The 26,204-nt window shown below is 41.8% G+C and overlaps 1 protein-coding gene across 6 annotated transcripts in view; it reads right to left on the reverse strand.

The window, feature by feature from the left end:
• TTC37 (tetratricopeptide repeat domain 37) overlaps positions 1-26,204 on the reverse strand; it is an 88,212-nt gene that overhangs the window by 30,267 nt on the left and 31,741 nt on the right. For all 6 annotated transcript variants that reach the window (XM_039543318.1, XM_039543322.1, XM_039543319.1 and 3 more), the window contains 16 exons: positions 24,168-24,254; positions 23,980-24,083; positions 23,760-23,886; positions 22,160-22,339; positions 20,352-20,476; positions 19,644-19,897; positions 16,891-16,993; positions 11,291-11,467; positions 10,669-10,813; positions 10,433-10,511; positions 10,278-10,339; positions 10,097-10,153; positions 8,957-9,025; positions 7,061-7,135; positions 6,134-6,275; positions 5,022-5,115 (listed from right to left, as the gene is read on the reverse strand). In XM_039543318.1, coding sequence (XP_039399252.1) covers positions 5,022-5,115; positions 6,134-6,275; positions 7,061-7,135; positions 8,957-9,025; positions 10,097-10,153; positions 10,278-10,339; positions 10,433-10,511; positions 10,669-10,813; positions 11,291-11,467; positions 16,891-16,993; positions 19,644-19,897; positions 20,352-20,476; positions 22,160-22,339; positions 23,760-23,886; positions 23,980-24,083; positions 24,168-24,254 — 1,880 coding nt within the window. The remainder of the gene's footprint in view (positions 1-5,021; positions 5,116-6,133; positions 6,276-7,060; positions 7,136-8,956; positions 9,026-10,096; positions 10,154-10,277; positions 10,340-10,432; positions 10,512-10,668; positions 10,814-11,290; positions 11,468-16,890; positions 16,994-19,643; positions 19,898-20,351; positions 20,477-22,159; positions 22,340-23,759; positions 23,887-23,979; positions 24,084-24,167; positions 24,255-26,204) is intronic.

The following is a 26,204-nucleotide window of genomic DNA, read 5'->3' on the forward strand; positions in this document are numbered from 1 at the left end:
TGTGGACACTGGGAGGCCCTTCATCCTATCAGCTGTAGAGAGGAAAAGCTGAGTCGACTTACGGAAAGATTTGTCCAATATAGGTAGAAACCCAGAGCCCTTCTTATGTCCAAAGCGTGAAGGTGCCTCTCTTCACTAGTCTCCTGAGGCTCAGGGCAGAAGACCGGAAGAAAGATGTCCTGGCTCATGTGGAAAGCAGATACCACCTTGGAAAGGAAAGCCGGGTGGGGCCAGAGCTGGACCTTGTCCTTATAGAAGGCCACGTACAGAAGTTCTGAGGTCAGGGCTCACAGCTTGGAGACTCACCTCCCCGATGTCACTGCCACCAGGAAAGTTACCTTCCAATGATAAGTGAGATAGGGAGCACAAGGCCAAAGGCTCAAAGGGCAGACCCATGAGCCTGGGGAGAACCAAGTTGAGTTCCCACTGAGGGGGCGGGGACCGGATTGAGGAAAGAGCCTCTTGAGGCCTCTAAGGAACCTGACCGTCATGTCATGGGAGAACACAGTCTGTCCCTGGATTGGCGGATGAAAGACCAAAATGGCCACCGGGTGCACCCTGATAGAGGAACGCGCTAGGCCCTGGTTCCTCAAATGAAGCAGGTAGTCCAAGATCGACTGCACTGAAGAATGCGAAGGGGAGATGCCCCATTCGTTCGCCCAGTGGGAGAACCTCATCCACTTTGCCAGGAAGGTCTGCCTAGTCGAGGGCTTTCTAGTCTTGAAGAGGACCTTCTGGACCCTGTGCCAACAGGCCCATTCCTCAGTGTTCATCAACATCCACGCGGTGAGGTGGAGGGACACAAGGTTGGGATGAAAGAGTCAGCCGTGATCCTGAGGTCGGTCCACCATCATAGCGAGGTAAGTACCATCGTGGGGATGGTGGCAATCTTCTCCAGGTGGTCCCTGGACTAGGAGTAGACTGTCGCTAGCCATTGCTGCAAGGTTTACATCCAGAGCCTGGTATGGCGCACCACATATGCACACGCCACCATGTGATCTAGTATTCACAGGCAAACCCTGACCGTGGTCAGGGGAAACGCAGGCTTCTGCGATGAGGTCTGTCAGTACCCTGAATCTCTCCAGCGGCAGAAACGTCCTGGCACAGGTCAAGTCGAGCACCGCTCCGATGAACTCTATCCTCTGTACCAGAACTAACGTGGATTTGTCATCCTTCACCAACAGGCCGAGGCAACGGCACATGGCTAGCAGCACCGTGATGTCCCCTTGGACCTGGAGTTGCCCTTCACGAGCCAGTCATCGAGGTACCAGTAGATCTGGATACCCCGATGTCTGAGGAAAGCCGCCACCACTGACATGCACTTGGTAAATATCTGTGATGCTGTTGTTAGGCCAAATGGGAGGACTGCAAACTGATAGTGGTCGGGACTTACCATGAACCAGAGGAAGCATCTGTGTCCCTCAAAGATGGTGATGTGGAAGTACGCATCTTTCAGATCGAAGGTGGCGTACCAATCTCCCGGATCCAGGGAGGGGATGATGGAAGCCAGGGAGACCATACATAACTTCAGTTTCGCTAAGTAGCAGTTCAAGCTCCACAGGTCTAGGGTGGTATGTGGCCCATACATGCCTTTGGGGATTAAAAAGTACCGGGAATAGAACCCCTTGTTCCTGTACTCCACAGGAACTACCTCCACCACACCCATCTGTAGTAGACCCTCTACCTCCCGTACGAGAAGATTCTCGTGAGGGGGTCCCTGAAGAGGGACGGGAAGGGTGGGTCGGAAGGTGGGGTAGAAAGTAACTGAAGGGTGTAACCCTGCGCCACCATATTGAGGACCCATAGGTCTGATGTTATAGACGCCCATGCAGGGAGGAAGCAAGAAAGGCAGTTGGCAAACAGAGGGGAGGAAGTATCCAGGGAACAGTCTGGTAGGTCGCCCTCAGGTGTACCCTCAAAACAGGCACTTGCCTGTCTGCTTACTGCGGGTCAAGCCAGTCTGGGATGTAGAGGGGGGTTGTAGTCCCTGGATCTTTTGTGGGGAGGCTCCTCTGGCTCTGAGGCTGCTGTGGCTTAAGCCGCTTGCGGCCAAGTCCAAGGACATATGGGCCCAATGTTTTTAGGGTCATATGGGAATCTTTCAGGGCACGGAGCTTAATGTCCATCTGTTCTGCGAACAGGGCATGCCCGTCGAAAGGGAGGTCTTGCATTGACTGCTGAGCCTCCAAAGAAAGACCAGAGAGGAGCACCTAGGAAGCCCTGCGCAACGAGATGGCCAGTGCTATTGTGGGTGGCGGTGTCCGCAGCGTCTGATGCCACCTGGAGAGCTGCTCTGGCTGCAGTCGAGCCCTCATCCAGGATCACCTGGAACTCCTTCCTAGAAGCCTCAGAAAGGACGCTCTCAAACTTGGTCATGGCCTGCCACATATTAAAATCATAGCAAGCTAGTAAGGCCTCATGGTTGGCCACCTTCAACTGTAGACTGGAGGATGAATAAACTTTACACCCAAACAAGTCCAGTCTCCTTGAGTCTTTATTCTTAGGGGTAGCCCCCGGTTGACCCTTTCCCTGTGTTTGACCACCTCTACCACTAGGGAATTGGGAGCAGGGTGGGTATAAAAGCTACTTGTGGCCCTTGGATGCACAAAGTACTTGCACTTTGCCCTCTAGGAGATCGGAGGCAAGGAGGAGGGGGTTTGAGAGGACATCTGTCATTTTAGCTACCCTCTCATGTAGGGGCAAAGCTATCCTGGCTGGAGCCATGGGGCACAGAACATTAAAGAGGAAGTCTGCGGGTTCCTCTAACTCCTCCATCTGGAGGCTCAAGTTGGTGACAACCCTCTTTAGCAGCTCTTGATGCACCTTAGCATCATCCTGGGGCACTGGTGGAGGGGGCCCTACTATGGCCTCGTCTGGCAACAATGAGGAGGAAGCCGGTACCAAGGGGTCCTCCACAACCATAGGTGGTTTGGCGGTTTGCTTGCCCACTTCCTTCTGTGCCTGCAGCTGAGGCCTCTTGGGCTGGAGGGGGGCGGGAGAGGGTAGTAGCCAGTCCTTCTGAAGCACTGGATACCGAGCGGGCAGCCTGAGAGTGCTGAGTGAACCTCCATGGGTACCAATGTGCCGGCCACAGAGTCTGAGGCCACGGGCCCGGCTGCAGTGCCACCAACGTAATCTTCACTGTAGGTGCTGGAGCCTGTCCCACTGTTAAAGAACATTGCTCTGAACCTGAGCCAGAGCCCGAGTGGTCGCTCTCCTGTGACCAAGATGGGGCTGATTGGTGGCCCTGTCCTGATCGGTACTGGTCGCCCCTCCTGGAGTTGGATCTGGCTGACCTCGACGAGCATTTAGATCGGGACCTCGGCGCTTGGTAGATCCGCGACAGCCCTGGGCCGGCGATCTATGCCTCACGCTTAACGAGTAGTACCAGGATGTGAAGCGGGATTGGGAACTAGAGTGGGCTTGGTGTCGTGAAGATGTAGCCGCACGTGGTGATGCCACCCTGGGGGATCGGTGACAGTCCGGGGAATGGTACCGTTGGTCCCTTGACCTGTCCCTGGAGCGATACAAGTGCCGCGGAGATTCCAGGCGCTGACTCCGAAACTCCTGCGGGGGGGGGGAGGGGGCGTTTGCCTCCAGAGGTCTGCACCCAGTTACTGGCGAGCCATGCCTCGAGCCTTTCTGCTCTTGTCCTAGGTCCGGATGGGGCTATGAAGCTTCTGCCTATCATGGTCAGAAGCGTGTCGGCTTTGAGAGGACGTCCGCTGCCGAGACGTCCCCTGCGATGGGGAGCACTGCCGGAAAGGTGGAGACTGTGGTGGTCCCAACTCAGGTTTACCGTGGGACCGAGACCCTGCAGGGGCCACAGTGGGCGGCACTGGGAGGAACATAATGTCTTGCGCTGCTTGGAGGGCCTCCGGCATGGATGGCACCCGGAGCTGACAAGGACCTCCCCCACGATCCAGGGTAGCCAACGGGGAGTGGGCTGGGCTACACTACTCAACCTGAGCTGGGGCCCAGGATCCGCAAGGGGGTGAAGAGGTGCCTGAGACAGGGCCTTGCTCCACCCCAGACTTTTCCTTTCCCTTGCAGGAAACTGGAGACCCTTCCTTGCCCCGTCTTCCTGGGCTTTTTGGCTGGAGCCACGGAAGGGGACCGGTGCTGGCTCATAGACGGTATCAGTGGGGCATTGTGCACTGAGGTCACGGTACTCGGCACCGAATCGGGGCACTGCTCTGGCATTGGGGTAAGGGCAGACTCCAACAGGAGCACCTTCAAGCGAATGTCACACTCCTTCTTCGTCCTGGGCTTGAAGAATTTGCAGATTTTGCAGTTATCATTAATGTGACCTTCGCCCAAGCACCGTAAACAACTATTATGTGGATTGTTAATGGGCATGGGAATTTTACAGCCATCACAGGGTTTAAAGCCTGGCACCAGGGCATGCCTCATCCCAAGGCGAAGTCCCTTTAGGGACCTACTATGTCTCTAACTTAATAGGGTGAACTAAATTAGAGAAAACTATATACTGTAATATTTTCAAGAGGCAAAAGAGTTTGAACGAACAAAAATCAACAGCTTTAGCTAAACCAGCACTAGTTCCGTGCACCATCATTGGCAGCAAGAAGGAACTGAGGGTGGAGGGGGCCAGCGGCACCCTATATGCCGCAGCATACTCGCACTCCAGGGGGTGCCAGCCTGTCCCCTGCAGATACTGCTGAGGGAAAAAACTTCCAGCACCAGTGCACATGGCGAGCACACACACCTAAATTGAATGGACATGAGCAATCACTTGAAGAAGAATGTTATGTTCTAGTGAATGAAGAATGCTCAGAAGCAGGTATTTTACCTTAGTTTTATACATTCTGACTAACCTTACCATCTCAATAACAGGGGCTAGAAACAGATCAGACATCCAGTGTCTCCCCTTTAAATATGATTAGTTAAAATGCATTGAGGAAACTGGCAAATAGTGTTTAAGGAAAGAACCAACCCATCTCAGATTTGTCACCCTGAGTGGTACATTTCAGCACTTAAAATCTATTCAGTGTATAGTTTACCTTTGATAAGCATCTGTTGCCTGCTTTTTCAGTTGCAGATGTTCATTCAAATAACCCAGCATCGTGAAAGCAGATGCATCATTTTGAATTCTTTCTGAAAGACCAGAAATGACCATACTCTCACACAACGAGCAGTGAAAAATATCAGGGACATATGGTGAAACATATTACAGCAAGATATATTTTTCAAAGCAACTTGATGAGTTCAAGCTATCAGGTGCCCATTGAGGTCATTGGGAGTCACTTTAGCACCCTTCACAACAACACATGGAAAAAACCCACGCCATCTTCAGGCTAGTTCAAGAGATTTTAGTTCATATGGCATTAGTGTTATTGCCCACAAGAACAAGTTCCATTTGACCAAATAGTCTATTATTTTAAAATTTCTCAAACTGATACAATTTATTTATTTATTTATTTTAAAGAAAATGACATCTGAAGAGGTTCAACTTTTTACAGACTTTAGCAAAATATAAATTGAATATCAAGGTTTTAGCTTCAGTTTGAAGTCATGTCTATTAAAATGAAATACTGAAAAGTATCAACTTAAAACTTCAAGTTGGATGCTAGCAGTTCTCCCTTGAACATTGTGTAACCCCTCTTTCAATATCTTGTATAAATGAATCCCACTAGAAAAGATTAGGATTCTGTAATTAGAGTCTCAAAGTTTTATACTGTATGCAAAATTTACCTCAATATTAAGCTACAAAATTGGACATATTCTTGTCAACAGCACAAGTTCAGTAGTCAAAGTGAGTGTATTACTGGCAACATTCAAGGACAAGTCATGCAAGGCCTTGATCCTACATTCCTTACTCATCTCTTCAGGGAGATTCTTTCTTGAGTAAGGAGAGCCAGAAAGAATTCCATCATATTGGGGTCATATTTTCATAAGGCATAAATTTAACAAAAACAAAGATACACACATGATACATTTTGGTTGTCTGCTTCATTACTCAGAAAAGCCTCCCCAACCACAAGATTTCATGACCAGCTCAATTCTGGCAAAAGTGATTAAGTAATAGCTAAGACACATTCATGCTCAATATGCTTTTCAGTCAAACTTTTGACAGATATGAAATTAAGTATTTTAACTTTAAGATGTTACCTACCTGTGTATTTACTCAAAACCACATGCGCTGCTGGAATAGCATTCATTTGAACAATGTTGTACCGATACAGCTCTGTTTCTCTGTTGGTTTTATCTTGCAGCGTTGAGCATACCCAATGAGCATAGCCTTTTGCTCCCTCAGTCTCAAAAACAAAACAAACACCACCACACAAGCAGGCATCATTAACTGCTCAACCAACAATATGCAAAAAAAGAAATCTTTCTGTTCTATAGTACACTAATCTTCGATGAAGAGTGGTTAGGTGTAACATCAGGTCAGCATTTTCCTTTTACTACTTAACAATTGTGTTTTAGGTTACTGCAACTCCAATTATAATTCTTCTTTTGAATATAAACATAAAAAAGTTTTACCCATTCACAGCAGACAAATTATAAAAGGGACAAAAGGGACAAAAGCCATCATCATTCGTGTCCATTCTTTTCTACCACATAGGTAAAGTTTGCCTGTGCAGGACACAGCACTTTCTTGGAGGGCTGGTCCAAGACTGAGGAACCAACTCCTACAGGAACTAAACTAAACTAAACACCAGTGCAAACCTCACCACCCTCTACTCCTAATGCAAGGCACAGTTCTACCTGGTCTTCTCTCATATAAACACACAGTGTACATATTAAACAATTCTCCCTGTGGAGAGAGGATGAGAGAAAGAATGAGCCACATATGACATATTAGTCCAATTGCTTAAAGCGCTATAGGAAGGTGCTCAGATACTACAATGATGAGAGTGGTATAAAAACCTGTATCGAGTAGAATACAAAACATGAGAGGTAAGGGGAATTTGAAACAGGCCTCCAACATTTTGACTTTAATAAGATAAAATATGAACTTTTATCACTTGCCTTTCCTTAGTATGAAAAAGGCTAGTTATTCAGAACCTCCTAATGAGAGGACTGTTCAAATACTTACATGCATACTGAGTTCAGTGGTGTGCCTAAAGAGATCCATAGTTTCATAGCTGCCTACAGCCTCTGCAATAAGAGCCTACAGACAAGTTTAAAAGAAAAAGTTACTTGATTAGGTACTGTAAGCAGATAAGAGTTTCCTAATCATTATTCCCACTTAAAGGCTCTTCTTGAGAGCCAAGAATTGCCAAGTACATAACAAATGACCACAAAAATCTCAGAAGCACCTAATATAGTACATTTTTACTGTAAAAATTTCTCAGAGAGATCTTTGTGAAACCCCCAAATATACAAGAATGGTAATATCTACTGCTACAAGAATAAAAAAATCACTAGTAAAGAGTGTGTAAACTTAGATGAAGGAATGGAACAGATTGCTGCATTTGAAGTACCTATAGAGTGAAACAAAGAACTTTTACATTGCAAGTCCTTCACAGCAAGGATTCTCTTTATATAGCACCCATCACAATGGGACCTCAATCCTGATCTGGACTTTGGGACACAGCAATAATATAAATCTTTACCACTTCTCTCAACAGTTCAGTTTCACTTATGCATGATTAGCGGGGCAGCAAGGAAAGGTTACAGAGGGCACCTGTAGCGATGGGAGGGGAACAACAGGACAAAGAGAGAGTATGGTTGGGAATGTCTCTACGGCCACACATATTCCTCCTTTCCTTTCACACTCCTGGAGTCTCAAGTGGCAACTATGATAGTGAAGCCAATTTTTCTCCTAAAGTCTTTTTTTATGGTCCACAAAAGGGAACGATGGGAGCAATAGCCCATTCTCTTATTGTTTTGTTCACCAATGAGGCTTAATATCTAACACCAACTGTGGTTCAATGATATCCAGTTTTACACTTTTCCCCCCCCTTAAATCAGGCATTATCTCAACACAGTGCTAAAATCTGTAGGCCTTTTTGTTTAGACTAATTCACTCTGTTTTGCCTTTGCATCCCCTCCCCTCAACATTTATGATGACATCTTATAACCTTCCCCCCACTTCTTATAGTTGAGCTCACAATTAGGGTACACTTGTAGGCCCAATTATCACAATCACAACCACCCCCATGACAGTAACATGCAGATGGCTATAGAGGCCTCTTTGCCATCGCTGCTCCTGCGAGATGGCAAATGGAGACTTAAATTTACATCTTAATACACAATGCAGTGGTAGCAAATTAATGTTCAATGTGGGAGAGCTACCACTATTACGAGAACTTTACATTTTCTGACTTTAAATTACTGAACTTAATGCTACACAAGCAAGCTTTTTTTTCTCCCCCACTGTTCTTAGGAGCAGTACCATTGACATCAATGACAGTATTTGTACGACCAAAGGGTGCAGGATTTGTCCCATAAGCACTACTTATGTTTAGCAGCATTATGGATTGACTGTTCCCAATTCAGCAGGTGACTGGACGATACCAGTGCTCGATCATGATCTCTTGATATGGCTGCTAGGGTGTATTAATACTTGAGAAGGTTTCTTTGGTCAGAATGTCCAGGGGAAAAAAGCTTCACAGCACTGAAAACAGTATTCTATCATTAACCATTATATAAATAATCATCATCTATCATTAGCCAATTTCACTATACTGCTCCTTCCAGAGTAACAGGCTACAAAAATAAGTAATGAAAAAAAACTGATAATGAACACAGCTCCCATAATGGACATGAAAACTTTGTGGAAACTTTAGAGACAGTCAAAGTAAGTAATAGGAAGGTCTACGTGGCCTTTTTCTGTTTCAAGGCGACACATACACAAATGTAAATGGAGACTTAATTTTAAGCACATGCTTAAATCCCAGTGAAGTGCTTTGTTGTGTCGGTGCCAAAATTCTATATACCTTGTTAAAACCTATTGAAACCCATGCTATGAAAGATATTGACATCTTACCTGTCCAATCCAGCACATTAAGTAAGATGGCTCAAGGGACTGAGCTACTTTGAAGGCTTCATGAGCTTGCTGTAAAAGCACATAAGAGATCAGGTACATTACAGTGAGTCATTTGGCACCATAAGCCAAAAACCTGCTGTTCTAGTTACTGAAATACAGAAATAATGGTGTAACTATTTATATGGGACAGAAATCAAGTCACTAAAAATATTCAATGTGGCATACAGAACAGCAGTAGAATACCCATATAAAGTATTTCAGTACCACATCATGCTTTAACAATAGGAACACTCACCTCCCTCCTCCCCCCCGCAAGTCCCCTTCTACTCCCATGTAATCAACGGTTGTATCTGCTATTGAGGAAACAATGCAAACTGCTAGAAATACTGAAGTTTCTCCCCTTCATAAAAAAAAAAATGTAGCTAGCTTAGTTCTGCAAGTGCTCATTCTTTGAATCCACATTTTGCTTTGAACTATGTGTAATCTCTGCATTCCCACCATAAAAATCAGATTCTGAGCATTAAAGAGCTTTGCAACAAGTTTTGAAAGCTTCAGTAATTACTAATCCATTTGTAAAGAAATCAGTTTCTCACATTGCAAAATTAAAAAAAATAAAAATAAAAACAGTGATCAGTTTCAGTTCTGCAACTGGGATTTTGACTGCCTCTTTTTAAACTATGCTCTGGTCCAGTCAAATTTCCTCATACAAGTCTAAATAAATTTTAATTTTTTCATTTAAAAGCACTCTTATTATTCTAGCTCTCCCCTGAGCAGAAACAACAATTAAATTTTTGGCAAGCAGAATTTGTATGTTGGATTGCAGTTTTTGTCCCTTAAAACTGCATACAGTATAATATTGATTTCATTAAACTGTCTGAAAAACCAAACCTGTGCTATTTACCAGAATACTTTAATTATTTTTCCTAATGGAAATCACTTGTTTCAAACAATATTTAATAAACCTCAATTCAAGTATCTGATTTTGCCTGTAACTGCTTAATGGTACAGCAGATTTAATTTTATAAACTGGCAATACTTTTACCTTAAACAGGAGGGTGTGCTTTGCTGTTAAAAAGCATTCTAGAATTGCATTAAAGTAACATCTTTTCAAAGAGCCATCATTTGAGGAGGAATATTTACCTGAATGTTTTCAGTTGCTAAGTACAAAACCCCCAAGTTGGTCCAGGCAACAACATTCTACACAAAACAAATAATTAAATACAAAAATTAAAGTCAGTTTATTAATGTATTCAAAAACAGCTCCATAAAACGAATCTTGAGTGCCCATTTCAAAAAGACAGTAGCTGCCTACAGCACTTACTATTTGTTCAGCTTGAACAGATTTGATGAATGAATGTTGAGCAAGAGCATAATTCCCAACACCTGAAAAACAGGAGATTAGATGTAACTGAATTTTGTAAACAAAAGCAGCCAAGCTGTGCTCTAAATTAGCTACACAGAATTTTAGAGACTTACCACTGCAACAGGCAACCACACCAAGTGCATTCCAATAGAGATGGTTTTTACTATCAAGCCTCACAGCTTTTTTGAGACACTGGAATGAAGAGAATTAACTGTGAGTTGTTACAGCACATTAGATTTTAACCATTGTTGTTTTGTCACAGTTTTAGGTTACACTGAGCACAAAGTGATCCTGAAAGTGACAGTGTTTCAAAAAGTGTCATTGAAGATGGCAGAAAGACAGGCAATACCTGTAAAGATTTCTCTAACAGTTCACTTATCTCATTCGTGTCACTATTGGCTGCTGTTAGGTGCTGTGCTTGACGATAGTAGTTTATTCCAAGATCACACCATGTGTTAGGTGAGGACATCAGTTTTAATGCTCTGCCATAACACCTACAGAAACATGAATCACAGAACTGTTTTATCCCCACTCATTCCACTTAAAAGTTAAACCACTGAACTGAAGTCTGCCTTCAGAGGTGCTTTGAAGTAGAGGCAGACAAAAATGGTCACTAACAAACAGGTGTGGAAAAAAGTGTCAGAGCCTTTATGCTGAATTCAGGCTAGTATTCTGTGGCAAGATTTTTAAGTTAGACTACTGTCTGAAATTGTTCCAGGGTTATGAATTCCAGGGAAAAAGAGTCCTAAGAAAATTGATTGGGGGCAAAGCAAAGGGTGTGATGGTCAAAGGGTGCATAATTCATTTATCAAAAAGTTCTGCAATTTATTCCATGCATATCACTTCCACATATGTATGCTGGATGCATATTGATTTAGTATTTGAAATTTTTAGTCTTCCAATCTTTTTAGTCTAGAACATTTAAGATTTAGTAGACTTTATATGGTGAAGCATCTCATAATGATTGTTACCTTCCTCCCAAACTGAGGAGCTCATTTTTCTTCAGCATTTGTTTGCCTTCATTCTGACCAAGAAGGGATCCCAGAACTTTAACATTCACTCTGGATGATGAAATGACATGCACAATAGTACATGCATCCCCAAGTAGTTTCCAAAGGCAAGATACGTCAGGACGATGCTTTGTTGCTCTGCAAAATAAAGGTATTAATTTAAATAAGTTATTTAAGGTATGGCAGTCCTCTCCCTTTTTCAGAAAGGGAGTTTATTCTGATATTGAGGTGAAGTTTAAATGAACACGAATTGTTTGAGCAACAAAGTTTGATACAACTCTTTCCTTTCTGCCCCTCCAAATAACGCGTAAAAAATAAAAAGACATACATACTTAGAGCAAGAACAAGTTAAAACCTGTCACTTTCCATTTCCTCTCTAATCCATCACAACTAAAAAAGTGAATGTACCTAGTTTGCAGTAACAAAATGACAAGGAAACACTAAGAATTACCTCAATTCTGAGCTTCCCCAGAATAGCTGGTCTTCAATGTATCCTTGGGTTGCTTTCTACCATTCAAAAGCATGTACTGAACCTCTGAAGAGCAGCCCAACTCAAGGCCAGAGGACCACTGAGGAGATCTGGTGAAGAGGATGCTTTGTGATCCTCAATCAAGCTGTCAAAATCATTCAGAGGAAGGTGCAAGACTGACAGGTTACCATAGAAGAGGCTCCCTTCCTTTGAGGTCTGAATCTTTTTCTAGGAGGCTCCACAGGACTTGAATAAGCCTGGTACATTTAGAACTGAAAGGGTAAAAAATGTTGATCTGTCTGTGATTTGCAGAAATGTTTTTGTGCCAGGTACATAAATCCCAAGCAACCAGAGCATCATCCCGGATTGAAGGATTAGGCCCAGGTGTCAGTGACACCAGTTGAAGAGCTTAAGTCCTTCAAAAGGGAAGGTCTTCAAAACAGTATTCTGAACTTTCCTGAGATGGCCAGAAGATTACAGCACACCCGTGGTTGCTACTGACCACGAGGCCATGTCAGCAGCATCAAGAAAGGCCTGCAGAGAAGTTTTAGTTTTAAACTGACCTTCTGAAATGAGGGCTCAAAATTGTTCTGTTGGTTCTTGAGACAGATGATTGAACTTGGCAAAATATGATTTCTGCAATTATTCTATCAAGACCTGATAGTTTGCCACCCAAAATTGAAAAGCAACAGACAAATAGCTCTTCCAATCAAAAAGTTCTGAACTCTTGGACTCCTTGTCTGAGCGGGTGGGCTTGGAGTGAGCTTGGCAGTGTCTGCTGTTAACCGCATCCACCACCAAGGATTTGGGGGATGGGCTGAAGGGAGGCAAAAAACATTCCAGTCTCCTAGCTGGAATGTAATATTTATTTGTCCATTTGCACAACTTTGGCAAGCATCTCCCACACATTATGGGCTGGTGACAATAATGCCTCATTAACAGGTAAGGCAACCTTGCCCTGGGGGGTGGAATGCAGAATGTCCACCAAAGAACATTTAGTCTCCTGAATTTCCCCCAATGGAATTTGGAGGGATTCAGCCAGTCATTTCATTAGGTCCTGAAAGGCCCTGCAGTTGTCAGCATAGGAGGATGGTGGTGGCAGTAGCAGCATCACTGCCTCATTGGGGGAGGAGGACTACTACTTATATGATGGGGGTGTATTGTCCTCAACTGCTGCCTCCCATTCCAGAGTCTCCTCCTGGACAGGGAGAAGTAGTACTGGTTGCTGAACTTGTGGGACCAGAGGCTTCTGTGGGACCTGGGGTTCTCTAAACAAGGTCTCTTAGAGGAGGGTACCCTATAAAACAGGTCCCTATAAGGAGCCCAAGAATTCCAGTAGTGGTGGTAAGTTAGGAGAGGGCAAGGGTGGTCCTACCAGGAGTGCTGGGAGCATCCACTGGGCTCTGGTATGTCCTCCTCACGAAATAGCTCCAAAGATATGGGAGTGAGGCAGTGCCCAGCTCAAAATCCTCAGTCTCTGAGGAATTATCTCCCATGTCCAGTAGAAGGGCTCTGATCATCAGTACTGGAAGCAGTACCTGAGGTCAAGGTGGCACTGGAGATCAAGATCCCACTCCACAGTGAAGAGAGTTGGTCACCAGCAGGTGTAGCAGCACCAGGGAATGACACTCTTTCCCTCAGGGAGCCAGAGGCCGGTCTGAGAGCTCCATATGGCTATGAGAAGGGGGCAGTACTGATGTCTGAGATAGCTTTTCCAGAATTCTTAGCCTTAGAGGAGTCACGGTGCTTGGAGGTCTCTGCTGCCTCTCCCAGAGATGGCACTTCTCACTGCTGTTTACTGGAAGACCTCTGGGAACAAGTGGTCTTTTTGGGCCGTATTAATGCTTCAGTATTGAAGTCCACAGGAGCCTCAGCAACACCCATGATGGAACATGAAGTCTCCTTGAATCTAGCTCAAAGTAGTGACTTATCCTTTCTTCTAGAGTCTCTCTGTGAAATGGGGCTCTTTTCTTCGAATGCACTGTTTCTGAAGCTGCCTCTGGAGCTCTGGAAGTCACTGTTGCAGCCTCAGAGGATGAGGATGATATATGGGGATGAGGGGGAGAGATTTGGACACAGAGGGCTTCAGGGGGCACTTCAGTAAGAAGAGCTTCAACCTATCCCCCCTCAGTTTGCAAGATCTGCTTTTGAACCCCATGCAGACCTTGCACTTTGATGGGAGTGTGACTCTCCAAAGCACTTGAGGCAGCTGAAGTCCTGTCACTGAGGAGGAAAGGCCTTTGGCAAGTCTGATGGGGTTTGAAACTCATGGCCTTCGGCATAACCCAAACAGGGAGTACTGCAAACAACAACAAAGCTTGGGAGAGGGGAACCCTCCCAAAAGCATAACTATGGCTAAAAAGGAAAAATAATAATAACCTCCCCACAAGTACAAATACTTCTAGAGAAACAGCAGACACCACAGAGCTCCAAAAGCGGTTGAGAAAGAATTGGAGTGACAGTGGGTCCGCCTTTCCCTATATGCCCCTGCACCAAATTGCACAGCGTGCAGGTTTGGACCCATGGACACTGCTAATAAAAGTCTCCAAACAAGAGTACACAGACACTTGGATCCTACAGTGGAACACCCATAGGAACAACATTGGGGTTATGTAATTTATTGTTGTTTTCTATAGGGCAAAAATGAAGAGACAGAAAAGAAACAGTGTGTGGCATATGGAGGAGGTAAACTGACCATATATTGTCATCTAGAAAGCTGCAAAACCACAGGTGAAGTTTACCAGCAACAGAGTCACTGGAGTAAGCTGAAGAACTTGTGAAAATTCCTTATGAGTGCCTCCTACACAAAGAACAACACTGGGAGTCTACTCCCATAGCTACTTCAGGGACAATGTGGGTAAGGCAGAAGAGTCATCCAGCTAGAGGGAGACGAGCTCAAGACCACTCCTAACAGACTTAGACTGTATTACAAAGCAGTCTTGCTTTGACCCAGTATGAGCAGGAAAGAATTAAGTTCTACTAAAGTAAGGGCTTATCTACATAGTGGGGGAATGCACTCTGTGGGTGTGTGATTTCTAAAGCACCCCAATATGTTAGGCTGTGTAGACTCTGCAGGTGTGCATTAATGTAGTGCTGGCTGAAACACTACCATGTTAAAGTGGACTAGGGACGCTTTAGCGTGCATTAGAAGAGACTAAACAGACCAATTAATGCACAAGTTAGTGCACTTTAGAAATTACAGTTTTGTAGAGCACATAGCCCACCCTGCAGATAAGCCCTACATTCTCTTTACTTTCTCTCTTATGGATCATGCCAAATAACTATATGAATCTCCACATCTAGAAACGCATAGAATACACCCTGCTATTGAATGACATATACTGCTGGCAGGCAGACAAAGATGGGATGTTTTACAGAGTTCTCTTCTACTGGGAGATCACCTCTACTCCCAAAAAACAGCCTTCTATGTCAGCTTCATGAAAAGAAACAAGATTAGATGTTGTGACATCTAGAAATTTAAGGTCATAAATAAAGAGATGGAAAAGGCAACAGGAGTGGGCTCTTTTCCCGTTAAAAGTTCTAGCTGATGATGTTAGGGCTCAAATTTAGACTATGATGTGAAAGGTCACATAACCAAGCTAAATCTGTTTATTAATCCAAGATTAATCAGCACAATATAGAAAGGAAAGGGTTGATACTTTACTAATCTGGAGAACAAACTTGCAGCAGTTATATCTTCTCTCCGTTCCACTCATACTTATACCCCTCATTACAATAAAGAGAGAAAACTCCACATATTCCATCATTTCATTATGTACCTTATCTTTTTGCACCTGCTTTTCAAGGCTCTTGTTCCCCACAATAACAGGGGCTGCAAGTGCCTTAAAACCCTGAAGTAGCTCATGGGCCCAACCAAGGAACTACACAGATGAGGCCTCCTTTAGTATAGGACATGTGCATAGGCTGCATGTGCATGGGCCACAAGAGGTCTTGACTGAGATGGGGGAACAAATCAGTGTAGCATAAGAAATGGCGATAGGAAGAAGAGAAAGTACTCCATAGACAACAGCTTGTATAAAAGAGTAATTGCAGATTGTAGTTTAATTAATCTTTTGAATGTAGCTTTTTATTCCACAGGTACAGTCACCTGGGCTCCTGAACTTTTTTTTTTTTTTTTTGGCATTATGTGTATAGGCGAAATTCTAGCCCCTTGAATTTAGTGAGAAGTTTTGCCATTTTCCTCAGCGTGGCCAGGATTTAATCTATTAAATTAAGCTAGGATTTAAGGTAATGTATTAGTTTCGTTAAAAATGAACTACAGATGAAAATTTTAGCTCTCTCACAAGAATTTCTGCTGTAGCCTCAAGTATGCCTCAAAATTAGAAGTAAGAATGTAGCATGAAGAACGTGGAGTTTGTTGATGTACAGAAGACTTAAATGACCTTGCTGCTTTTATTTTTAAATCCTACACTGCGGGAGTAGTAGTCAAAATAAGAGCTATGTAAATCTCCATTATTCCAAAAACCCAATCCCAAATAATCCCTCACACTCTTTTTAACAGGAAGCTCCACCTCATATCAGATTCTTTCCTGGGAGCAGGGAGGGGTTGTTTCAGACAAAAGTCTACAATCACGATGTATGATTTAATGAAAGAAATTTAAGTCTGTTAAGTTTAAGAGATAAGACCACGTTTCACCAATATCGCTCTGATCTGAACAGTATATTACACAAGGCAAACCACCCTCAGTTTGGAGTACTGGAGCAGTGAAGACTGAAAGGACAATAGAAAAAGATTGGGGATAGGCCCACACAAAGGGACCAAAAAACCCACCTCCCACCCCCAATTTTAGTAGTGATTACATTTCCACATTGACATCCTTGCAGAACACTGGGGAGAACTTTGTTGCTTTTTAATCAGTCTTTTCACACTATGACAAGAATAGATTTAGAAACAACCCTATAAATTGTTAAAATTTTCTAATCACTTCATTTGGTCTGAATACAAAATGCATCATTCATGCTATTTCATAAAAATACAAAATAAAATTTCATGCTAGATTAATTTACTATGAATTTTTTTATCCCACCGGATCTTAATTAAGACTTACATACTTGAACATGAAGTACTAACCGTGTAAAATATTCAAGTGCTTGTTCTACGTAATCTAGAACTTTCCCATCAAGATAGTCTGCAAGAGCAGCCCGTGCCATCATGAGATAGCACTCACCCAGACCTGAAAGAAAACTAAACGGTTATTCTGTGAGCAGGAGAGTGATTTGAAGAGACGCTTGAAGAACACTTGAAGAGAAGCTTGAAGAACTTTATATAGTTAAACTCAAAAACGCAAGTATTATGGCACAAAGAACATTCAGCAGATCAAAGAAGGATAACTAAGGGGTAGCATGCTTTGTAGCTTCTGTAGGCCTAGCTTACTGCACACAGAAGGAACTCCTTGCATCCCTCCATTCCACCACACAAGGTCCCTGTGTACCTTCCATATCCCTGTATTTCAGGAATTCCTTAAACTCCCCCTAGTCTCCCACCATCCTAAGGTCCTCAATTTCTACCTGCCAGGGATTGTGCCCCCTCCCATTTGCCATCCCATGGCAGGGGCTGGGTACATGCCCCCATTCCCTCCCCAAGATTACTAATTGTCTGGGAGACAAATCATTCAGGGCATCATCATGTTAAATTTTAATCAGAGGATGTGCAAAGATGAAATGGGATATGATTATGCTGGGATCAGTTTGATCCACAGACCACTGCAGAGGTGCTTGAAGCTGTGCTTCTGTTTAACAGCAGATGGACTCTGAGTCTCCCCTGTTTGGTTTTCTAATTTTTCTCTAAAATCTGTAGGGTTCCAGCCACTGATGCCCAGAACATATCCAATCACCAAATTGATTGGATATGGTGCTCAAAAGTTATTGCATTACATGAGAAACGGCGCCAAGTTGAGTGTAAGGCATTTGCGTGCTTGGCTGGCAATAACACAACACACTCATCTTTGCAGGGCTACAGAAGGCCCTCTTGCCCATGTTAGAAAGTAAGCTGTTACCTGCCCTGGAAGAATATGAACTGGAGAATTACAGATACATACAAAAACACCCAACTAGTTTAAAACTAGACTGTTTAAAACTTCAGATTTGTTTTTAAATGTCCATTTAACTAGAACACTTGGGAGGAAGCCTTTTTGCTAAGAATCCAGCCATTCCTACCCTTTCACTTATGGGCAATAAAAAACTCACAATCCACATTTCAGCTATCAAAGTTCTCCTCCAACTTGCTTTCAAAAAACAGAGCTTGAAATTCCTCATATTTTCAGAGGAAAATACAAAGATTTTTTTTAAAATGAAAAGCGCACAGTCAGGTTTTAATATATAAAAGCAAAAAGACCAGGCACAAACCACCGCTTCCTCCTCTCCTTGAAATGCAGTGATTTTTGTTCTAGGATTAAACACCAGTGGTGGTGGAGGGAGGGAAGAAGTGAGGAGAAAGGTGTGTTTTAATTAGGGCTGTTGATTAATTACAGTTAACTCACATGATTAACTCAAAAAAATTAATTGCGATTAATCACAATTTTAATTCCACTGTTAAACAACAGAATACCAATTTAAATGTATTAACTATTTTGGATGTTTTTCTACATTTTCATATATATTGTATTCTGGGTTGTAATTAAAATCAAAGTGTATATTATTTTTTATTACAAATATTTGCATTGTAAAAATGATAAAAGAAATAGTATTTTTCAATTCACCTCATACAAGTACAGGAGTGCAATCTGTTGAGAAAAGTGCAAGTGAAATTTAGAAATGTAGAATTTTTTTTGTTACTTAACTGCACTCAAAAACAAAACAATGTAAAACTTCAGAGCCTACAAGTCCACTCAGTCCTACTTCTTGTTCAGCCAATCGCTAAGACAAACAAATTTGTTTAAATTTACCGGAGATAACGCTGCCCTCTTCTTGTTTACAGTCTCACTAGAAAGTGAGAACAGGCATTTGTATGGCACTTTTGTAGCCGGCATTGCAAGGTATTTATGTGGCAGATACGCTAAACATCCGTATGTCTCTTCACACTTCGGTCACCATTCCAGAGGACATGTTTCCATGCTGAGGATGCTTGTTAAAAAATGTATTAATTAAATTTGTGACTAAACTCCTTAGGGGAGAATTGTATGCCCCTCCTCTGTTTAACCCACATTCTGCCATATATTTCATGCTATAGCAGTTTCGGATGATGACCCAGCACATGTTGTAAACAAACTTCTTTGTCTGAGTGACTAGCTGAATAAGGAGGAGGACTGAGTGGACTTTCAGGCTCTACAATTTTACCTTGTTTTATTTTTGAATGCAGTTATTTTTTGTACACAATTCTACATTTGTAAGTTCAACTTTCATGATAAAGAGATTGCACTATAGTTCTTGTATTAGGTGAATTGAAAAATACAATTTCTTTTGGTTTTTTTACAGTGCAAATACTTGTAATAAAAAAAATATAAACGGAGCACTGTACACTTTGTATTGTGTTGTAATTGAAATCAATATATTTGAAAGTGTAGAAAACATCCAAAAATATTTAAATAAATGTTATTCTAATATTGTTTAATCGCACTATTAATTTTTTAATCACGCGATTAATTGTGATTCATTTTTTTTTAATCACTTGACAGACCTAGTTTTAATTCTAAGCTTTAATCCCACCTACCAAACGGAGAATCTTTTAGGCTTACCTACTAGGGCTCAAGAATATCCACCATTTTAACTTTTTGTCTGCTAGCGCCCAGTTAGTGCTGCTTCTCTATTCAGTACAAGCATTTCCTGATCTAGAATTTGGTGCTTCAATTTCAATCTTACACTAAGTTAACAATCCATCTTTATTACCTTTGAGTGCAGGTACATATTCTTTTGACTTCTTTAAGATTTGTTGGTATTCAGCTATAGCGTCTTTATATTTTCCTAGAATCTGCTCAATTGATGCAGCCTTGTAAATACTGTATATCGATTCAGGATTCAGCTCACTGGCCTTCGTAAAGGACTTCAGTGCTGTTGTATATCCACCTCTGCTCAGGTATGCCTCTCCTAGAGACTCCCAACAGTTGGAGTCCTTTGGATCTGCCCTTAGAGCCGCCTGCAAGCTGAACATGTCAGGAAACAAAAGAAAGTTACCCAAATTCAAATAAAGTAGACCATTAGTTAATTTAAAATACAAAATCTCTGCCTTGCATAAATGTAATGATATAGTTTTAGGTTTTTCTTATGTAATTTTCATCCTCCTATAGCACATTACACAATGTAATAAATTTCAAAGTTTTGGCTTATGATCCTATGGAGACAAAATTTTATAAATGGTCTCAATGAAATCTGATTTCTGACTACTGCTCTCAAGGGTAAATTCTTCTGTAAAAGGAGAAGAGTAGACAAAATGACTTTATAGCATTTGCTGCAGCATCAACTGCAATAAGCCAAATCTCTTAATAGGGAGATTTGCTTTGTTATTACACTGTCTTTGACCTAAGTAGATTTTAGAGATTAAACTGTTTGACTAGGACTGTGGGGCTAACAGCTTAACTCAATTACTAGTTCTCTTACTCAGCCACTGCTTGGGAGTGCTGACTGGCTCTCAGGTAGTAAAGTCCACGACGAAGCCAGGCCCACTTTGCTGTACCAGCACTTGCTCTTTCAGTTACTGCAGTCAAGATTGCCAAAGCAGTCTCCTAATAAAACCCCAAAATATCAGATTAGATACATTTACATGTACATGCAATATCATTCATCATCATCATTCATTCATGCCCGTCACCCCAACCGGGGTATGGGGGCACAAACACAATCTCTCCATCTTCTCTTCTCCTGGGCCATTCGCTCTAGCTGGTTCCAGGTATAGCCCATTTTTTTGCTATCAACCTGAAGGTCGCGTCGCCAGGTATTTTGAACAAATCATTGTTTGGGATTTGCATTTGTCTAACAAATACTACTCAAGTATTGAGACGCAGGTCAGTTACTTTAACAGGGAAAACAAAAAAGCCTATATTTCTCCAGAATCACTTTCATATCAGATATTAGTTATGGACTATTGTTTGGGACATGTTTTAGTTATTTCTTTCAGAAGGGGAATAACGAGACTGACTTGCATAGACTGATCTTAAACTTTTGTTCACCCCTCTTTTATCAGATCTCTTAAAGTAAGGCAGACAGAGGATGGGGGGGGAGGGAAGAGATGGAAGAAGAATTATAGAAAACTTTCTATCAGCTGACCTTACCACAATAGAAAGGTTACTACCGAGGCAAGGAACAATTTGTCTCCTTCCTCCATGGACTCTGCTTGCCATTGCTGCTTTTTAGTCCATTTTTGTCTGTTGTAGACCTACACAAACATGGGTCACTTCAAAAGTTCCACTGAAAATTCTAGCAGCTATGCAAACCCTACAGTCCAAATTTGATTTATTTGAATCTCAGATGAGTCTTGTCTGATCAGAAGCATTAGCCTGAAAACTGACCTCTAGTTGTTGAGGGGGGTGAGAAAAAGAGGGTGAGAACCATTAAAGATCTAGAAGACAAGATAAAACACTCACTTTGAACCTGTGCTTAAATTAATCTGTGAAGATAAGATGGTAATGCTTTTGTACATTAGAAAACTGAGCATTTAATAAGAACATTAGACTCTTTAAAGGGCATGAGTTATTCAAAAGACTGCAGTTCATTGAAGTCCCATACCAAATCTGACTCTAGTATATATTCTAAAGACAGTTTATTTTTCAAATGTCTCCCTATTAACAGTTTCATTCACCTCAACTAGACCTGGCAGATAACTATGACAACTCCTGGCTACTGGGGGGTAGGGAAAATATTACCACCGTTATTAAAAGATCTTTATTTTCTCTACTATGAGCAGAACTAATGAAAGCCATAGTTACTGGCTCTATAGCTGAGTTCCTAACACTAAGCTTCCAGACTTCCATATTGTTTTGGTGAAACTATTAAGAGTGGGGTTTTGCCTTTTTTTTTTTTTAAATAGGCTACAAGAGTTGACACAGGTGGGCCAAGAAGTTCATTTAAAATAAATATTCTGGGGGAGGATGTTTTAGATTGTTTGATTGAGTAGTTTGTATGGCTGACATGAGGTTTTCATGTTTGCCAATTAACCCTTCCACCCCCAAAATCATACTAATTCTGGTGCTCAGAAATATTATGTCAAATTTTCTCCCCCGAAAAAGTTTAATCAATATTTTTAAGTGGAGAAGTCAAGCAGGCCTGAAGCTATAACATTACTAAACAATGAAAAAGAGACCAAGTGTCCAGTCTCAAAACTCTATGTATTTTGAAGACAAGAAAATCTGTTCTTCTACAAGTCACTTCAAATTGGACCATAAATGCTCAAAAAAAGGGATATACAATACCGTGTCTCCAAGTTCCACACTTAAGTCTACAGCTGCTGCTCCAGCTTCTCCATCTGTTCTATCTAGTTCAAAAGCCTTTTTATAGCAGCCACGAGCTCTGCTTTTGTCTCCAGCTACATCTCTGTAGTAATGACCTAAATAGCAGAAGACGCTTCCCATGTAGCTGTCCAATTTTGCAGCCTACGAACAGGCACATCCATGGAAAAGAATACAGTGCATTTTGAAGCATAATTATAAATACACAAGAACGAGTCCATTGATGTATAAATATTTACACAACAGAGGCTATATCGAACCAAAGACATAAGTTACTTGTGAATTTCTCATGTAGCATCAAAGGTAATATATTAAAGCTAGGCAGAATTTAAAAACAAAAAAATACTCAATTGTTTCTGCAGAGTTTACTGAGGGTGATAAATATGCCAAATGCTTGTGAATGTTGCATATCAGACAAAACAAGTTGTGAAGGGAACATTACAATCCACTTTAATAAGCATTTAGAGTGTTGTTAAAACAGTAAGTTAAAAATACTGTCATTTTTCTAGCACTATGCTTGTAGTTTTGCTGCATTACATCATGCAGAACTTCAAGCTGATTTATTTTGTTATGTACTAAAGTTTAAACAATCTTAACAATGGAAACTTTAAGTATTTGCTATTGTTTAGGTCTGAAAGGCCACAACCCACACAGCAGAGTGACAGTTTTGTAGTGATCAAAGAAAAAGGCCAACATACATAAATTATTAAAAGTGTCATTTTCATATTGTCCAGCATACAGCACAGAGATCAGACTGGAGGCAGTAGATGAGGATGCCATTCTTTCACTCTGGAGCCTATAAATGTTCTTTTCCCAGCCAGAGTGAGAAAAAGAAATACCCCTATATACAGAGGGTAAAAGGTTGTAAAAAACCACAACAACAAAAAAACCCCAAAACACAAAAAACAAGTCTGTTGAAAAAAGCCTGTGGTGCATCTGTTGACCAAGTTTATAATCCATACCAAAAAACAAGAATGCATGCTCGCCATGTCCCTTAAGTGAGTAGCATGCATCACAATTGTGTACAGATTCATTTCTATATAAGAAAAAAACAAGGGGAAAAACCCAGCTTACTTAAATCAGTAGCACCCAACCTTTCAACTTGGTTATCCAACTTAGAATTTCCCAATCCTCCTTTTTCGTCTCTCCTGCCCCTTTCTCCCCATTTTTTCAGTTGCCACTTTCATTTTCCCTTCTTCTTTGCTTCCTTCCCCACTTTCTGAAGTGCATGCACATCAGCCTGGACTGCATAGCCCAGGAGAAAAGGTAGGTCAGAAGCTGCTTCCTAAGTCACTACCATTAGGCTGCATTAGGAGCCTCTATGAGAGCAAGGTGAGGAGGCAGCAAGTAGCTTTCAAGGAGTCACATGGTTTCAAGAAAGAGTTTGCATGGAGATCCATTTTTCCCAGCTACCACTTTTAATTTGTCCCATGTGCAAGCTTTCCAACCTCTCAGCTTGTGAAACATTAGATACACATTTTGCCCCATTCCAGCCAAGATATTTTTTAACTTAGGTTTTATAATAAACAGTTCCACATGAACATGTTAACGGTGTTTTTGTTACCTTCAGAAACTGAGTGAGAGCTTTTGTTTTATCTTTCCTTATTTCTTCACCCATGAACCAGTAAGTGAGTCCTAGGTAGTGATGGTACTCTGCAGTTTCAGCTTTTCTTTCAATCGCTCTTTGAAAGCTAAGTAAAAGAGGAGGCGAGAGGGGAGGGAAAAGGTCATATAAATCCTTAAAGAGTTCCCTCACGCCTTATAGAGTCACACTAAAAACCTACCTTCTTTCTGCCTGTTGATAATTCTTTTGGGTATAATAAATCAAACCCTCAAGAGCATGGGCTTCTGCCAGGTGAGGGTGGGACAACACGAGCTGTTGTGCAACCTGCCAAAGGATATGTTTTTATTTTTTTTCCAGTTATATACAGGGATAAAAATAGTTCAATTTAAAAGAAAAAGAACAAATTACCTTTGAAGCTTGATCAATCAAACCTTTGTTCAGATAAGCCTGACCTTTGAGAGCCAGAAGCACTGGGTCATTATTTATATCTGAAATCTAGAAAATAGTAAACACTAGCTAAAACTTTATTGAACCCTACAGTTGGTAGGTTATTACTCATCTAAGATATTAGACCCATCTCCAGGCATAATACAAATAGTAAATATATTAACCCTCTTTGTCCCCTGATAACAAAAGCCACTTAGAAATTGTTATGGCTGTGTTTCAGATCTTATTATGTAGGGATATTAAAGAAGGTACTACCAGTGATTCCCCCAAGTGACAGTGACCCCCCACCCCAGTTTCACCAAGTACAAAAATCTTTTAGTTCTGTTAAAACTTGTAAGCCCCTGTCTGCAGAAAACATTAATTGTATCTGTCCTGTGAAAGATACTCTATTACTATGTAAAACTTACAAACAAGGTAATTGACTTTGTTCTTGAAGTGGACGCTATGTTACCACCGTGCTGTGAGCCTTAAGCCGTAATTGACTCTGCCTAAGATATGGAATGTATGTTAATGAATGCTTAATGTACATGAATGGTTAGGGAGGTGCCAGCCTAGAAAGGATCCATCGGCCGAAGAATGTGTCAAGTGGACCACCAGACAACCCCCCCTATAAAAATGGATTCTAAAAACTGAGGACTTTGAGTCCCTGGTTCCGCTGCCAACCTCCAGGAGCATCAGGTGCATCTGACAGACTTGGCTCCATCCTCATGACCAAGATACCTGGCCAGTAACTTGGCATGAGCAACTTCTAGGCTGGTAACTATAACACCTATACAGAACCTGAATGAATGATTGTGTGAATGAATATATATATGTGTGTGTATAAGGAATAAGTAGTGATAGGAATAAGTAGTAAAACAGCGTTGTTTGCTTTTATCTTTTGCTTTATTATTATATTTACAATAAATGTGGTATCTTTGCCTTATCCCTCTTAATAAGATCCTGCTGGTTTTTATTATATTGGTATAACATTTAGAGAAATTAAGTAATGTTAGGAATCTGTGTTGAATGCCATTCACAATGGAAATATTCAGTAGATATATGAATTTAAGTTTTGGAGGGGGTTATTTAGATCCTTTAATGTTATAACTAACTGGCCTTTGTTCTACTGACTCATCATAGCAAAGAAGTATGCTACAGCTTGTAGATCAGCAAGTAAAAGGACTTTGGGTATAGAAAATGTTACACACACATAAGGGTAGAGTTTTATTTTTAAAATAAGATTTGCTTATCTTCTCTAAAGAAGCTTAGTGTAGCATTAGAACAGATTTTATAGTTTTGGATTTAACCATTTTAAGCAGATGTTTTTTGGGGCTAAGTTTCCAAAAAAAAAATCAGACAGCAAGGTAACTGAAGATAAACGCTGCAGAATAGTTAATATAAAACTTAGTAGAGCTATCCAAAGTAAAACCTGCTTCAATGTGTTATCTTTCAAAGTCAGTTATGCATTTCTGCTTGTGTGTCAGCTGTCAATTCCCCCTCCTCCCCCCAAGGTATATGGTGAGGCACATTGCACTTCTCAGGGCAAGACTGAAGGTCATAATAATATTAAACATGCAATTTCACATTGATAGTGCACCTCCCACAGTTTAAAACAGTCTTAAAAGGAAGCTTACATATTAAGGGAGAATAAGGAAAAGCAAGAATTTCATTGATTTAGATAGGAGCTTAAGTGACCTTGGACAGAGTGGTATCTGTGGAGTGTAGGGAGCAAATGGAAGAGAACAAGGGCAGAGCTGGGAGGGAAGTCTAAGCAGTGAGTAAAACAGCACTAAGATTTTGGAGACTAAGGGTACGTCTTCACTACCCGCCATATTGGCGGGTAGCAATCGATTTCTCGGAGTTCGATATATCGCGTCTCATCTAGACGCGATATATCGAACTCTGAACGCATTCCCGTCGACTCCGGGACTCCACCACCGCGAACGGCGGTGGCGGAGTCGACGGGGGAGCCGCGGACGTCGATCCCGCGCCATGAGGACGGGTAAGTAATTCGAA

Source organism: Mauremys reevesii, linkage group 6 (assembly GCF_016161935.1).
Source record: "Mauremys reevesii isolate NIE-2019 linkage group 6, ASM1616193v1, whole genome shotgun sequence".
Lineage (NCBI taxonomy): Eukaryota > Metazoa > Chordata > Testudines > Geoemydidae > Mauremys > Mauremys reevesii.